At 52.9% G+C, this 14,352-nt stretch overlaps 1 protein-coding gene across 1 annotated transcript in view; it reads left to right on the forward strand.

The window, feature by feature from the left end:
* The first annotated feature begins 116 nt into the window (after positions 1 to 116).
* Positions 117 to 14,352, forward strand: part of PTPA (protein phosphatase 2 phosphatase activator) — a 30,739-nt gene continuing 16,503 nt past the window's right edge. Inside the window, exons 1-4 of the mRNA XM_086684242.1 lie at positions 117 to 419; positions 5,675 to 5,772; positions 9,488 to 9,574; positions 14,152 to 14,277. Of these exons, the coding sequence (XP_086540368.1) occupies positions 389 to 419; positions 5,675 to 5,772; positions 9,488 to 9,574; positions 14,152 to 14,277 (342 nt within the window). The 5' untranslated portion in view covers positions 117 to 388. The remainder of the gene's footprint in view (positions 420 to 5,674; positions 5,773 to 9,487; positions 9,575 to 14,151; positions 14,278 to 14,352) is intronic.

The raw sequence follows: 14,352 nt of genomic DNA on the forward strand, positions 1-14,352 counted from the left end.
GGTCAAAGATGACAGGTGGGGAGCGCCCCGCACAAGCATGGCTGCCGCGCTCCCATCCCCGGGCGGACAGTGGGCTGGTAGGGAGGCGAGCGGGCCGCTGCCGCGCATGCTCCCAGTTGCCCCGCACCAACATGGCCGCCGCCTCCCCGTGAGCGCCGTAGCCGCGAGCCGGCCGTTGCTGGGCATGCTCCCTGAGTGCCCCGCACCAGCATGGCGGTCGTCTTCACCGGGGTGACTTTAATTCTCGGTTTTCGGTTATAGCCGGCCGGTGCTCAGTTCTCTTCAGAAAGCTCTGAGCGCCTGGTGGAGCCGGGGAAAGGAAGGGAGTGCAGGCGTGAAAGGGAAGAGGGGACTGCAGGTATCCGGGCCGGCTCCTGGCGGGAGGAAGATGGCTGAGGGCGAGCGGCAACCGCCGCCAGGTAGGACCGGCCGGGCCCCGCCTGGGTGTGGGGGGTGCGGGGGCGGCGCCCGGCGCGGGGTCGGGGAAAGGGTGTGGTGTGGGGGGCTCGGCGGGAGAAGGGGTCGGGAGGTGGGGGAACTCGAGCGGCAGAAGCGGCTGGGCCCCGAGGAGGAGCCGGTGGAGGCGCCCCAAGAGGGAAATGTTGGGACCTGCGGGGTGGCCAAGAACCCGGGACTGCGAAGGGGTGGTGGGTGGGGCGCGACACCGGGACTTGGGGGGCCCCGGCTGCCAGAGGGCCTGGAGGGCAGCGCCGTGGCCAGAAGGGGAGGCCTTTTCCGTATCTGGGCTGCGCGTGAAGTCAGCTCTTGAGCTGGTGGGGAACTGCCTGGGATGGGGGCGAAAGTGATTCTGGTGGCCGCCTTCTTTATTAGCCCCTGCCCAGCGGGCGATGGGTGGTGCTCAGTGGGCCTGCGCCCGCCCGCCCCGGCTTTCCAGACTCCTCCGCACCCTTCCCACCCCTCATCCTCCTACCCCTCTCTCCCTCTTGGAAATCGGGCTGTGGAGTTTTCTTCCATTGGCTGACAATTTATTGAGAGACCTGCCCTTGGTTGTGTAAACCGCTGATTAAAAAAAGCTGGTTGTGCAAGATGAGCCTGGCCTCGCCATCTGTAACTTTTACTTGCGCTGTGGCCTCGCTTTAGTTCATCTCAAATAACGGATGCAAGTGGTAGGGAAGGAAGGGATCTTCTAGAGACCTTGTTTTCCTGGAGAAGGGGGAGTCTGTTGGCGGTTACCTGCCGCCCTCTCTCGAGCTGAGAAGGACTGACCATAGAGAATTTAAAATTCTGATAGGGCGAATAGGTTGGCCAACAGCTAATGTGTTTAAAGCACTGGATATTCCTTCTGTCTTGCACGTGGGGCTCTCTGGGAAGGTCTCACTCAGGAAGGAGAAATTCATCCTCCCCTCTGCCCCCAACAGATTAACAAAGAGCTGGCTGTGGTCTGTTAGGGCATTTGAAACCATTTACTTCATTCAGTAGAAAACTTGCGTGCCTGTGCCTTTAGAAGTTCTGGTAATGACTGTGAGAGCTGTAAGCCAACCGGAATTCTAGGGAGATGAGTGCATCTCCAACGTTGGGTGGCTGGAGAGACACCCGGGCACTGAAGGAGATAAAGGGAAGGTATCTATATGGCTGGAAAGAGCCAGGTCCCTGGAGGTGGTTCTCTTTGAAGTTTGAAACAGGACATTTTGGAACAAGTAGAAAGAACTACTTGACTTAGACAGTGTAGTGGTGAAAACCTTGGATTTTTAAGAGTTGTACAGAGCTGGCGCTGCCTGGCAAATCACATTCTCTCTCTTTTTTTGAGAAACTGGGGCTGTTATGTCTTCTGCACCGAGTTGCAGTGTGTGTTCCATTGATGATGTGGGCAAAACATGGCACGTGGTGGGTAGTCCGGAAATGTTGATTGCTGTTGGCCATTTATTTATTTATTTATTTATTTAATTTTTAAAAAAAATTTTTTTTCAACGTTTATTTATTTTTGGGACAGAGAGAGACAGAGCATGAACGGGGGAGGGGCAGAGAGAGAGGGAGACACAGAAACGGAAACAGGCTCCAGGCTCTGAGCCATCAGCCCAGAGCCTGACGCGGGGCTCGAACTCACGGACCGCGAGATGGTGACCTGGCTGAAGTCGGACGCTTAACCGACTGCGCCACCCAGGCGCCCCGATGTTGGCCTTTTAAAAGGTGGTACAGGAGCGCCTGGGGGGCTCAGTCGGTTGAGCATCAGACTTCGGCTCAGGTCACGGTCTTGTGGTTTGTGGGTCCGAGCCGACATCTGGCTTTGCCCTGACAGCATGGAGCCCAGAGCCTGCTTCAGATACTCTTTCTTCTTCTCTCTCTGCCCCTCCCCCATGCGAGGGCATGGTATCTCTCTCTCTCTCTCAAAAATGAATAAACAGGGGCGCCTGGGTGGCTCAGTCGGTTGGGTGGCCGACTTTGGCTCAGGTCATGATCTCCTGGTCTGTGAGCTCAAGCCCCGTGTCGGGCTCTGTCCTGACTGCTCAGAGCCTGGAGCCTGCTCCTGATTCTGTGTCTCCCTCTCTCTCTGCCCCTTCCCTGCTTGCTCTCTGTCTCTCTGTCTCAAAAATAATAAACAATAAAAAAATTTAAAAAATGAATAAACATGAAAATAAATAAATAAATAAATAAATAAATATGGTACAGATTGAACATGTAGGCTGGTTCTCTAATGATAGATGATAATACATTATCCTCTTTTGGGGGGTTTTGGGAACATCTCTAAAACTCTAGATAGTTCCACCTCATACAGTGAGCTTGTAGGGTATCCACATGTCCCATGGCACCTTTGTCAGAGATTAGATCTGAAGCTGGAGAGACTGTTAACATAGTTCTCAGTTTGAAGGCCTGTTTCTTTGATTTGGGATCGTGTGTTCCGGTAACAACACGTGTGTATATGTCTTTAGTCCTTGTTGCAATGCTTCCTGCATGGTGGCCATTCCCCTGGTGCCTGCCTGGCCTTGTCTGGAGAGTTTCCCACCTGTGAAATAGCTTCAGAAGGGCTGTCCCCTTGAAAGGAGCAGTTCTCTCTCAAACTTACAAAAGGGCTCTCTGTTCCTAAAGATCATTTGCAAGTTGATTACTTGGAGTGTGGAACACATTTTCTCATAAAAACAACGAGGTTAGGTTACCAGCTTGACCTATAAAGCTTATCATTTAGCATCGTAAAGTAGTAATTTACCAATAGTACAGGTCTCAGTTGGGCTTGCCGACCAGGTGGGAGGAGGAAGAGAGTATCTGATCTGTTTTTTGGGTTCTGATTTGAAGTTTGAATTAGGTAGAGGTTGGTCTTGTTCTCATCTCAGATTCTCTATCCTCCTCCTTAGGTCTCCAGGTATCCTAGTGCTTTCCCTTTCCTCAGGGCCTCTCCAGGCATGCTCCATTCTCCCAAATATCACGTGTTCCAGAACCTTCTTAGAGCCCTGTCCCCTTTATACATGCAGCCAGTGTCAACTTGGTTTTAGGACACATTTATCATATGTTGTGAATGACTCTTTCTGGAGAGTTTGTGTTTTTTATTTTATTTATTTATTTAAAACAATTTTTTTAATGTTAATTTGAGAGGGAGAGAGAGAGAGACAGACAGACAGACAGCACAAGTGGGGGAGGGGCAGAGAGAGGGAGACACAGAATCTGAAGCAGGTTCCAGGCTCTGAGCTGTCAGCACAGAGCTCGATGCGGGGTGTTTGGAACTCATGAAATCACGACCTGAGCCAAAGTCAGATGCTCAACCGACTGAGCCACCCAAGTGCCCCAAGAGAGTTTGTGTTTTCAAAAGAAGGCATTCACTAATACCACAGATCTTCAACAGTACATTCAGGCATGGCCCCTCTATCCAGGTCCCTTGGCTCCAGGTGTATTTTGGAATTCAGAGTTTCTCCGATTTCAGAAAGCAATGCCCCATAATCAAACAAAAATACTTTTGCAGCAAACTGTAAATTCCCTAAGAGAGATCTCTGCACAGCCTGCCAATGTCCTCATGTTGGTTTAGGCTTAAGTTTTGTACCAGATGAATTTGTGCCGAACTTTTTTAAAACTTTGGGTATTTGGAGCTTTTTGGATTTTGGAATTATAGAGATTTAGGGCTTATTTTTCACAGCATCACAAAGTGAAGGGGATCCTGCAGTGTGGGGAAGAGACTTGTGGCTAGAGAGGCCAGTCATCCAAGCAGTCAGCTTTGGTGCTAAGTTTGCCTCTAGGTCAGTGCATGGAACTGCCCTGTGTTTTCCTTTCCTCAACTCCTGCCAGTATAGAAACTCTGTTTAAAATAGTTTGGTTTTTTTTTTCTGCCTGATTCCAAAGTACTGTGTGCTAGTTTTTTTTTATTTATTTTTTAATGTTTATTTATTGTTGAGAGAGCATGAGCAGGGGAGGGGAAGTGAGAGGGAGAGACAAAGAATCCAAAGCAGGCTCCAGGCTCTGAGCTGTCAGCACAGAGCCCGGCGCGGGGGCCCGAACCCACAAACTGTGAGATCATTACCTGAGCCGAAGTTGGACGCTCAACCGACTGAGCCACCCAGGCACCCCTCCATGCAGTAAACACCTTTATATACCTCCTTGTGCATTTCTGTGAGCACTTGAAGGGTCGATGCCTACAAGTAGAACTTGGCTCAGGGGCGCCTGGGTGGCTCAGTCTTGATTTCTATTCAGGTCATGAGCTCATGGTTTGTGGGTTTGAGCCCCGCATCAGGTTCTCACTGGCAGTGCCGAGCCTGCTTGGAATTCTTTCTCTCTCCCTCCCTCCCTCTCTCTCTCTCTCTCTCTCTCTCTGCCCCTCCCCCACCCCTCTCTCTCTCAAAGTAAATAAATGAACTTTTAAAAAAAATTAAAAAAGAAAAAAGAACTGTTGATTCAATGGGTATATGTGGTTTTTTTTTTTAATTTATTTAAGTTTTTTTTTTTTTTTTTTTAATGTTTACTCTGAGAGAAAGAGCATGAGTGGGAGAGGGGTAGAGAGGGAGGGAGACACAGAAACCGAAGCAGGATCCAGGCTCCAAGCTGTTAGCACAGAGCCCGACTTGGGGCTCGAACCTGCAAACCCTGAGATCATGACCTGAGCCAAAGTTGGAGCCACTCAGGCGCCCCTATGTGGTTTCTACTTCAGAAGCCCGTGCTGAGTTGCTTCCTCAGCAGATTCTACCAAGACTCCCACCAGCAGTGCAGGAAAGTTCCTGTTTCCCCTTCACAGTCGCTGCTGGATGTTTTCAATATGCCAACCTGATTTGGAAAAGCCATCTCATCCAATTTACATTTCTTTGCTTATTCAGAGGTTGGCAGCGTTTTTTCAAATGTCTATCAGCCATTTGTATTTTCTTCTCGTCTTTGAATTGCCTGTTTATGTCTAAAAGGTCGACTTGGTTTTATTTTTCTAACCATTCTCTGGTTAGGGAGCTGGAGGTGAGGGGTGCGGGCGCGGTGGAGCCACTGAACTTACCACTTGTAGAGGGGACGGCCAGTACTGTGGGGGCTCCTTGCCGAGTAAGGAAAGGCTTAACAAGCCATTACTCTGTCCTGGGAGTATATGTCTGGTTTACCGAAGGGACTGGATATTGGAGCCTTGGTTTAAAAGTGTGTGTGGGGGGCGGGGGAGAGGGAGAGGGAGACAGAAAGGGAGGGAGAGAGGGAGAGGGAGAAAGTTGGGTTGGGGCTAAGATTCTATTCATCTGTTTGCTTTTTCACTTTCTCTGTCAAGATTCTTCGGAGGATACCCCTCCAGCCACTCAGAACTTCATCATTCCAAAAAAGGAGATCCACACGGTTCCAGACATGGGCAAATGGAAGCGTTCTCAGGTACCAGTGACATCTGCACTGTAGGGTCAGAGCTGGGATGACAAACTTGGGCTTTTTCAAAGACGGTGAGCTCCTGACATTTCTTGCTCTTGGAACCGGAGCTGTTAGAAGCTAGGGAGAGAGATGACAGGGGAGCCGGCTGTCCCTCTCTCTCAGGGGGAGCACTCAGAGAACACTTTAATGGGAAGGTCTCTGGGGTCTGGGGCCAGGGTAACGCTGGAGAGTTCTGCTCCTGGTTCTCATAAACCATCATCCCTTGAGTGTTGTATTCGCCAAACATGAGTGTCCTAGATGATGACACGGGTCACTTTGATTCTTGGTTGTAGGTTACAGCCAGTCAGGGAGCCAGCGTATCAAAGAGAGCTGAGGTTACCGTGTGGAAGCTTAGGCCCGGGAGGCGGCTGAGCCTAAAAATACCAAGGAGCTGGGACCTAGAACAAGGAGGAGTACAGACCAGCCCTCTGTGCTGCTCAGTCCAATGGTGGGCAGAAAATAACAGCTTCTGCCTCCCAGGCTTCTGGCACAGGCTGTGGAAAGATTGGGATTAAGAAAAGAAAGTCAGTTTCAGATCCACAGGGAAAGCCTTGGTCCCAGCTCCAGCCAGGTGCCTACACCTGGTCTGCGCAGCGGGGGTGGGGAGGGTCACTTCTACAGAAGGACAGATTCCCCGTGGGGAGTCTGCTGGGCTTATGCTGAGCCTGCACCCCCACCCAGTGTTGCCGTGCTTGGTCCTTCTTGGAGCTGTGCAAGCCTTCTGGCTTCTCTTTCACAAGCTTGCCTTCTAAATATTTGGAGATGGTTAACATTGTCTTTTCTGTGTGTTCCCCCACCAAGTCTTTGCCAGGATCAACACCTTAGTCCCTTCGTCTGCTCAAAGGGCACAGTTTGAGTCCTTCTGTCATCTCGATTGTTCTACCTCGGGATTTCTTTTTTTTAAATTTTTTTTTTCAACGTTTATTTATTTTGGGGACAGAGACAGAGCATGAACGGGGGAGGGGCAGAGAGAGAGGGAGACACAGAATCGGAAACAGGCTCCAGGCTCTGAGCCATCAGCCCAGAGCCCGACGCGGGGCTCGAACTCACGGACCGCGAGATCGTGACCTGGCTGAAGTCGGACGTTTAACCGACTGCGCCACCCAGGCGCCCCTACCTCGGGATTTCTAAACCTCTGCACTATTGACATCTTGGGGCGGATAATTCTTTGTTGTAGCAGGCTGTCCTGTGCCTTGCAGCGTGTTTACTAACTTCCTTGGCCTCTCCCCCTGCTAGATGCCAGGAGCACCCCTGCCCCTGGTTATTACAACCCAGAATGTCTGCAGACATTGTCAGAAGTTGCCTGGGAGCCCCATCGCCTGGGTTGAAAACCATGAGTCTACCCCCAAATGTGACTTTAGTTCCTTGCCTTCCCCCTGGATGTTTTCCAAGGAGGATTGGGTATTCATGGTGGGCCAAGTATTATTATTATTATTTTTTTAGCTCCTTTAATCTTCACAAGAACTCTGGGAAGTGGGCTCAGTGGTCATCTCCCATTTTGAAGGTGAGAAAACTGAGGCCAGGAGATAAAGAAATTTAGGAAGGTGGCAGAGTTGGTAAGTGGTTGGGATGAGGTTCGGGATTCACACCCAGGTCCTCTGCCTCCAGAGACCCAGGGGTTGGGAGCCACTATGCTTTAGGCCACAGATCAGCAAATTACTGCCTGCTCATCTAATCTGGACCTTGGCCTGTTTTTGTAAATAAAGTTTGAAATACAGCGAGTCTCATTTGTTTAAGTATTTTCCATGGCTGCTTTCCCAATACAGTGGCAGAGTTGGGCAGAATCGAGAATTTGTGAGCCTGACTTTGGGGCCCGCAGAGACTAAGATCATTACTCTTTGGTCCTTTGTAGGTAAAGTCGTTGACCCCATTGTAGGCACCAACATTTTTCGAGAAGTGTTGGTTACTTTTTCTTCTGGAGTGTATGTTGAACGATACTGGATAGAAGCCTTTTGCTTGTCGGTCAAGTGTACGGGCCTCTTGTGGGTGGATGAATGGCTCTGTGCCGTGGCCCACACAGTTTCACTAGGCAGCAGAGTGCAGCAGCCAAGAGCATGAGCTTGGGGCCAGGGAGGTCAGAGGTTGAAGCCCAAGGCCGCCATTCCTTTTCTTGTACTTAGGCAACTTGCATAACCTGGCCAAGCCTGTTTCCTCTACCATAAAATGGGCTTGTTTGGAGGCCATAATGACACAAAGGCCAAAAAGTACCTGGCTCAGCGCTAGGCATCCGTGAGCCTCGCTGAGCGGCAGGCAGCGTTTAACAACTGTTACAGTGACGAGGATGGTGGTGTTGGTGGAGACCTTGCATGTCATGTTTATAAGAATGACCGGAGCTTTGGTCCAGAGACCCAGACCCATGCGGGAGCAGGGGCCACGGAGGGCCACACTGCCCCTTGCTGCTTCCTGTCTCTGTGTCCCGGTGTAGTTTGTAGGAATGACCATGAACGCTAGCTGCTGGCGGGCCGAGGGCTCAGACCTGCTCTGCGACCCCTCATGTCCACTTGTTGCCGTTCCACGGGCGGTAGGAAAGGCCTGGTGCAGGAATGCTCCCTTCTAGACACTGAGTGGTCAGTTCTCGGGGCTTGCTGTGGCTGCTGCTGGCATCCTTAAGGCTTGGAGAAGGAGGAAGGAAGGAGATGGGAGGCGAAAGAGAAGAAGAGGAAACAGGACCAAACCGAAGTCACCTGCTCTCAGAATTCCCTCTTCAGGGGCCTGCACCTCAGTGCTTTCTTTTCTTTTCTTTTCTTTTCTTTTCTTTTCTTTTCTTTTCTTTTCTCTTCTCTTCTCTTCTCTTCTCTTCTCTTCTCTTCTCTTTTTAATGTTTGTTTATTTTTGAGAGAGACAGAGCGCAAGCAGGGGAGGGGCAGAGAGAGAGGGAGACGCAGAATCCGAGGCAGGCTCCATGCTCCGAGCTGTCAGCACAGAGCTGGAGGCAGGGCTCGAACTCACAGACCTCGAGATCATGACTCGAGTGAAGTCGTAGGCTTGACCGGCTGGGCCGTCCAGGCGCCCCTCGGTGCTTTCTTAACCCCTGTGCTGGCAGCAACGGGGAAGAGAGCGCCCAGTTGGAAGCTGGGGATGGGTGTGCCGGGAGACCTGGCCGTGGGCAGAAAACAGTTTCTTCTCCTGGGAGCAGGGGGTCTGCACTGCAGGCTGACAGCCTGGTCTGTCTGGTGGGGGAAACTTCTGGAAGACCACCGGGTCTTGCCGGTATTCCTGCGCTCCTGGTGATAGGGTATAATCGTTGAGCACTTGGCCATGCAGCCTTGGAGTCGACCTTGCCGGGTCCTGGCTCCACGTCTAATGAGATCTCGGTCTTAGGAGACCTTGGGCGGGTCTCCTCTCCTGAAGCCTTGGTTTCCTCATCTATGAAATGGGCAGAGTGACCGGGTCCGCCCTGTGGGGTTGTGTGAAGGAACTGCTGCCAGTAGTGGTGAGCGCACAGTGAAGTCTGGCCTGGGGTCCAGGTGTCACTGCGGTCACTGGCTTGCCAGCCGTGTAGGATGGAGGGTGGTGGTGGCGAGTTTGGCATTAGCCTTCAACCTCTGCTGCTGGCTGGCTGGGAGCCGGGGCCAGCTCGGGCTGCTTCGGTTGCCGGGTGGGGCTGGGGCTGGCCCGGGTTGTAGGGGGCCGTGGGTCTGACACCCCTCTCCCCGTCCCCACTCCCCGCTTTGTTTGGTAGGCGTACGCTGACTACATCGGGTTCATCCTGACCCTCAACGAAGGTGTGAAGGGGAAGAAGCTGACCTTCGAGTACAAAGTCTCTGAGGTAGGCACAAGCAGGGAGCCTCTCCCAAAACAGCCCATAGAGTCGTGTGCTCGCTGCCCACGGCGGGCCAGGGCAGAAAATGAGATGGTCCAAGCACACGTGCGCGTTGGCGTTTTGGTGTCTGTATGGCCGATCTTTTCTGTTCTGTTTTGTTCAATCTGTGAATTGACATATGTTTATAAAAATGGGATCAAGCTAAACATGCCGCTTTATAGCCTGCATTTTTGCTAACTGGTGTTTTTACGTAACTTTTTAAATTAAAAAAATGAAGGAAGCGTGCTCACTTCTGTTAGCGAAAGGGTCACTAACAGAAGCGTATTAACAGCGAACTGACCCCCACCTATGTTCCGTCTCCTACCCAACTTCCTGGGGCAGCCCTGGGCACGGTTCGGGGAATGTCACCCAGACCTGCCCTCTGAGCTCCTCCTGTCCCTCTGCCACCATGGAAACGGCTGCCTCATCGAGCCGGCCTTCATTTGCTTAAACAGCCCCTAACTGTGGACTTCTAGGTTGTGTCCCTAAATGTCTCTGCTCTGAATGTCTCTGCTCTGAACATCTCTGCGTATAGATCTGTGGGCGCTCTTCCCTGAGGAGTCCTTCCGGAAGTGGGGATGTTGAGTTGAGGGTGCACACGGCAGGGTGGGTGCTCTCTGGCTGCTGTTTCGGAGACAGGGTGTTCGTGAAGAGAGGCCGAGAGCTGCGGGGAGGTGTGGGGCCTGCAGGCTGTTGGCTCTTGCCGGATGCCGTCTCCCACGGCCGGGCCCCAGGCCTCCAGTGGCCTCTTCAGTTTCTATCCCAGTTGGCCCATAGTCACCTTGAGACTCTTATCTCAGACACCAGGGTGCAAGTGGCCTCTCAGTGTCCCACCCTGTTGGGCCAGGCCCGGCTCTGTCACGACCGGGTCTCTCCACCTGTCCCGGGGCTGGCATTGCCCCGCTGGCCCTCACACCCCGCCCCGTGAGAGCTGCCCCTTCCTGGGCCGTAACTGGCTGCTGGGTGGCTGAGGTCTCGTTCTGTGACTGGAGGGGAGCCAGGCCTGTGCTGGGAATAGACAGCCTTCTCCTGGGAGCTGGCCCACTAGTGATTTCGTGGGTTGGGAGAGAGTGGGCTCGTCCTTGAGCCTGTGGTGAGGGAAGCTGGGCTGGGCTCAGTGGGCGGGAAGTATGGTGGAGGAAGTCTAATTACAGGGGGATGTTCTAATTACCCTGGCAGACCCTGAGCTGCCAAATCCCCCTCGGGTCCCATAATTGCCCCTGACGCTTTGATGGTAGACTCCACGCCAGCCAGGTGTTGTCCTGGCCTAGGAGCTGTTCTTTGGGCAGGATCGCAGCATGCTTAAGTGCTCGGGTTCTGGAGGCAGGCCGACTGGGTTTTGATAACCTCTCCCTTCCGAGCTGAGTGGCTTTGTCCCTCTCTCGCTCTCGCTCTTCATCTGTAGGCGGAGGAGCCAGCAGACCTACTCATGGCCCCTGGGGGAGATTTCACTGAGCTCTTCCTCGTAGGGTTGTTGGTATAGTGCTCGGTGCGTATTGCACACGGGGTGACATTGTCATCGTGAGGTCTTATCACTAGCTGTTTCTCAGGTCTGAGTTCTCGGAGTGATGTTATTGCTTCATTTGGAGGCTCTTCCTGAGCTGGGTGGGGTTCATCTCAGTGCCGGGGTCGTGGGCTGCCTCTCATGTGCTGGGCAGAGGTGACTAGTTTGGCCTCCGGGGGCCTCCCGGCTCCTGTCCTCAGCTGTTAGGGCGTTGGAAGGAGCGGCTCACGGCATGTGGTCTCAGCACACAGACGGGGGCCGAGGGCCACGGGCTGCTCGGGGCTCCTACTTCCTCCCATTCCTGCTTCCTGCTGCCGCTGCCGGGATGGCAGCTGGGGAGAGGGCAGCACGGCCTTGGGTGTCGGGGCCCCCAGACCAGCAGCAGCAGAGGGAACAAGCGATGTCGTGAGGCTGTCTAGACCAGCATTTAGAAGGCTTTCGTTAAGTGTGAGATTCTCTCTGTCCTAATCTTTGGGGGTTCAGGTGTTTGATTTTTGTAAAATGTGAGCAGATAAGAGGCTTGGTTTTGCTGCTGTTCGGTTGGATTTTTAAGTTGGAGGCAAAAGAAGAAGAAGAAGAAGAAAAAAACCCTGGCAGGTAACGTTTGGGAGAAAATTGTACTGGTCCGTGAAATCCAAGAGGAAGCATTGGTTTAGGGAAACGGAGGGTAGCTCAAATGGTTGTTTGTCCTTCCTGGGGGCTCCGGCCCACAGCACCCCCCCCCCCCCACCTTCAGCCCCTCTGCCTCAGTCAGACAATAGAGGCAGCCCCTGTGTTCTGAAAGCCCTCTCCGGGAGGAGCTAGGAGCCTTTTAATTATTCATCGCCCCAGCCGAGCCAGCAGCTGGGGCCTGGCTTCCGCAGCCTCCCAGCACCTTCTTTATCCCCTTCAGTGCCTTGCCCACCACGGAGATCACCAGGGAGTTGGCCAGGCTGGTGCTTCCCTGGGGCCAGGATTACTGAGCCGTCACTCCTAAGTCCCAGTTGCTGCGTGGGGTCAGGCTTGCTCTGGCCTTATGGGTTCCTGGTGACCTGGTTCTTCGCAAAGCTGGCTTTGGCAGTGCTTTCTGTCACATTTCAGCTGGGCAGCTTTAGTCACCCTGGCCCTCTGCCTCAGCCAGGTCTACAGGGACCTTCTCCTCTTACAGGTAACTTTTACTCTCCTGCACCGCCAAGCATAGAGAAAGGGAGGTGAGGGATGGCAGCAGTCAGGCCAAGGTCATGTTGCACAACGCCAGGGGGCGCCGTTGCCGTGGACCGCAGTGTCTTTTGTGCCCCTGGAACTGTGGGCGGGGAGGGTGCGGGGTGGGGGCGCTGGCTGACATGTATTCTGTTGGCTCAAATCCACTCCCCGCCCCCCCCCAACTCTCAGACTGTTCCTCTGCAGGGCCTTGCAACGCAGCAGTGGATCTGACCGTGCCTCGCCTTCCTCCTCACAGCTTCTCATGTGGGTCCCACCCTGGTAGCTCGTAGTATCAGGGGTTCCTGTGTGTGCCTAGTGGACGCAGGCAAGACCCGCTTCTTGGCAAGGTCTGCTTTCCCAGGGCTGTCCACCTCCGCACACGCTCTGCCCTTGTGCCCTCTGCTAGCCTTTTGTCGTGGCCTATTTACTTACTCATTTCTTGATTTTGCAAGCCACAGGCAAGAAGGAGCCCTTTTCTCGCTAGCCCTCCCAGACCTCTGTCTCGGATAGCCTCACCTGGTTTCCTCATTGAGTAACATCGTGTGTGCTAACGCTGCCCTGGCCTGTGGCACCGATTCCACGCCTTGGTTCCTGCCTGCTGTGGGAAAGGTGTAGGGCGATGGGCTCCCAGACACCGCAGCCCCACAAAGCATCACACAGACTCGGCCCTACAAAGCCTCACAGGGGTTTGTACCTATGACCCGGCAGGTCCACAGAGCGGGAGTTAGCAGATTGTTGATGGGAGTGAGCGTATATTTGGAAATAACCCAAGCATTTAGCAGTGAGGGATTTGGTAAAAAATTATAGCACGTTGGCACAGTGAAATGCTTTTTGCGTATTAAAGGCTATTGTAAGATTGAGTTTACGTGTTGAGGTGGAACGAGGCTCATGAGGCACTTGACAAGGCTACAAGGCAGTGCGTGTCCCATGACCTGTGTTTTATTTTTCTTTTTTATGAAGACTGGCAGATGTCTTTGTGTGTGTGTGTGTGTGTGTGTGTGTGTGTGTGTGTGTGTGTGAGAGAGACCTGTGTTTGGAGCCTGTGTGTGTATAAACGTATGCCGCGGCCCCCGCCCGGCACTGGCAGCCTCTGGATTGCGGTGTGGTCCCGTCCCAACCTTAGGAGGTGTTTATCATCACGCCCATTTCCGAGGTGACGAAACAGCTTTGATGTCTACAGAGTTGTCAGATTGCTGTGTTCTGCACCGGAGACTAATCCCATATTGCATGGCAGCATCGTTTCACTTAAACAAACAAACAAACAAAAAACCCAAACACAGGCTCTGAGAATTCAAGCCACTTTCTCAGTGTCTCACAGCCCCTGATGGCGTTTTCAGGCGGATTTGAATCCAGGTCTGTCGGCCTTTAAATCCTTTCCACGAGAAACAGTAGAAAACACTATAAAAAGACAAAATTGGAGACTGCGTTAAAATGTGAATAGCATTTATTCCCAGGTAGCGGGATTTGTCCTGTTGCTTTGACATGCCTGTTTTCTGTGACGAGTTGGTGTCGTGTACCCAACAGGAGACCCCAGTACAAGGTACTGAAGAAGATCAGGACTGGGGTTCTTGCTTATCCAGCAACTTCTTCTTGATAGGCTGGCTCTAGGAGACCAGGTGGTGAAGCCACTCCTGTCCCTTCAGCCACATGCTGGTCCCTTTCTGTTAAGTTCACTGTGCGCCCCCGGCCCCTCCTTCATATTCAGCATGGTCGAGAAGAAAGGGGGACAGCCAGGAGAATGCCACTTAATGCCATGCCTAGGGGTCATTGTCCCCTGGCAGTTGGGACTTCGCTCTGTGGCTCTAGCTGGAGGCCACTAGCGATTGTGGCTTGGCCCCCTCTATTTTGTCCATTACAGGCCATTGAGAAGCTGGTCGCCCTTCTCAACACGCTGGACAGGTGGATCGATGAGACCCCTCCGGTGGACCAGCCCTCTCGATTTGGGAACAAGGCCTACAGGACCTGGTATGCCAAACTCGACGAGGTGAGGCTGCCCCGGGACATGCTTGGGGGCTGGGCCAGGCGTGTGGGAGACTTCGGGCATCTCAAAATCACTGGG

This window comes from Puma concolor, chromosome D4, assembly GCF_028749965.1.
Source record: "Puma concolor isolate L17-30 chromosome D4, mPumCon1.1.hap2, whole genome shotgun sequence".
NCBI lineage: Eukaryota > Metazoa > Chordata > Mammalia > Carnivora > Felidae > Puma > Puma concolor.